We start from the raw sequence: 1,426 nt of genomic DNA, 5'->3' as shown, positions 1-1,426 counted from the left end.
GTAATGAACAACATCATAACTGTAATGAACAACATCATAACTGTAATGAACAACATCATAACTGTAATGAACTTTATGCATAACTTTAATTTTAACATTGGAGCCAGACCTGGAGAAACTCTGGTTAGTTTATAAATTGTGGAGAATTTAGCCACAACAAGAATCAAACATGGAGAACCGACATTTAGCTTTAAACTTTACTAAGTTGGAACAAACTTAGAAAATACTGAGCAACCCAGAACAACTGGAACATTTTAAAATGTAGTTTTTCTCTTATTGTGCTTGTGTCGTCTTTCTTCTAATTCATGTAAAGCTTTTTGAACTGCACTGAAAACGAGCTACATAAATAAAACTTATTCATCTTTTTCTTATTAACTGCATGTGTGTAACGTTGTGCATCTCTATAGTGAACATCATGCCGTATGTTGTCCTAATAATTCAGAAAGTTTCTGCTAGTCCTCTGCTTTACTCACACACTTTGTCCTGTGTGTGTGTGTGTGTCCTGTGCTGTCGGCATGTCTGCGCTCCTGCTGCGGTGTGTGTGTGTGTGTGTGTGTGTGTGTGTGTAGGCCATGGTGGAGCTGCTTGCGGAGGGCCAGCAGCTAGACGAAGAGCTGAGACAGATTGCGGCTTTTGCTCAGGGAAGCAGCCTAGCCAGATTCAGTGTAAACAGGACAAGGCGCTCTGGATGCAGTGTAGATGTGTGTATGATGTCTCTGCATGCACATCCTGTGATGACCTTCAAAATGTCAGCTTTGCCTTATTATTCCACCTGTTTTAACCAGCATCAACGCGTCAGCCAGTCACCCTCTTTCTCTTCTTATCTTCTCATTTTTGTCCTCGTTCTGACTTTCTTTGTGTAAGGAGGTTGAGCAGCTTCGTCTGGAGCGGATGCAGATCGATGAGCAGTTGCGTCAGATCACCCAAGGTCACCGGCCGGTCGATCGGGAGCGGGGCGAGCGAGGAGAGAGAGGCGGTGGGGGATATAACGCAGACAGCGGCGGCAACGCGTCGTCAGCCTCGCTGCGCGGCAGCCGCTCCTACAACAGCAGGGGGCGCGGCCGGAGAGGCCACAACTACAACACCGGATACGGTACGCATCTTTAATAATTCACTACTTCAGGCTCCTGCACAGGAAAACTGGGGATTTTATTTCCATATCTGGATATGAATGGAAAACGTTTCTAGTTTTTAACTGTCCTTCTCTGTAAAAGTTGGATTTATCTCTGTTTCAGTCCTTCCTTCCTCCCTCCCTCCCTCCTTACACAAAAACTCCTGCTAGCAATTAAAACCAAGAATTTTGGTTTTGTGTAGAGGTCCCACTGAAAGCTGGAATAAAAAAAGAGGAAAAAAGGTTGTTGTGTAATATTTACCTAGTTCCATTTTTGGAACTAGGTAAATATTATATAATATCCCTCCCTCCCTC

At 44.0% G+C, this 1,426-nt stretch overlaps 1 protein-coding gene across 12 annotated transcripts in view; it reads left to right on the top strand.

Annotated features, from left to right (window-relative positions):
• fxr1 (FMR1 autosomal homolog 1) overlaps positions 1-1,426 on the top strand; it is an 18,865-nt gene that overhangs the window by 10,730 nt on the left and 6,709 nt on the right. For 4 of the 12 annotated variants that reach the window (XR_533470.2, XR_533469.2, XR_533468.2 and 1 more), the window contains exons 12-13: positions 570-748; positions 865-1,093. Coding sequence is in view for 8 of the 12 variants with exons in the window: in XM_017304490.1 (XP_017159979.1) it covers positions 570-701; positions 865-1,093 (361 nt within the window). In the remaining 4 variants the exon portion in view is untranslated. The remainder of the gene's footprint in view (positions 1-569; positions 749-864; positions 1,094-1,426) is intronic. The other 8 variants (XM_017304490.1, XM_008406290.2, XM_008406293.2 and 5 more) reach the window with 4 other exon arrangements.

This window comes from Poecilia reticulata, linkage group LG4 (assembly GCF_000633615.1).
Source record: "Poecilia reticulata strain Guanapo linkage group LG4, Guppy_female_1.0+MT, whole genome shotgun sequence".
Classification (NCBI taxonomy): Eukaryota; Metazoa; Chordata; class Actinopteri; order Cyprinodontiformes; family Poeciliidae; genus Poecilia; species Poecilia reticulata.
This window is presented reverse-complemented; position numbering and strand designations above follow the sequence as displayed.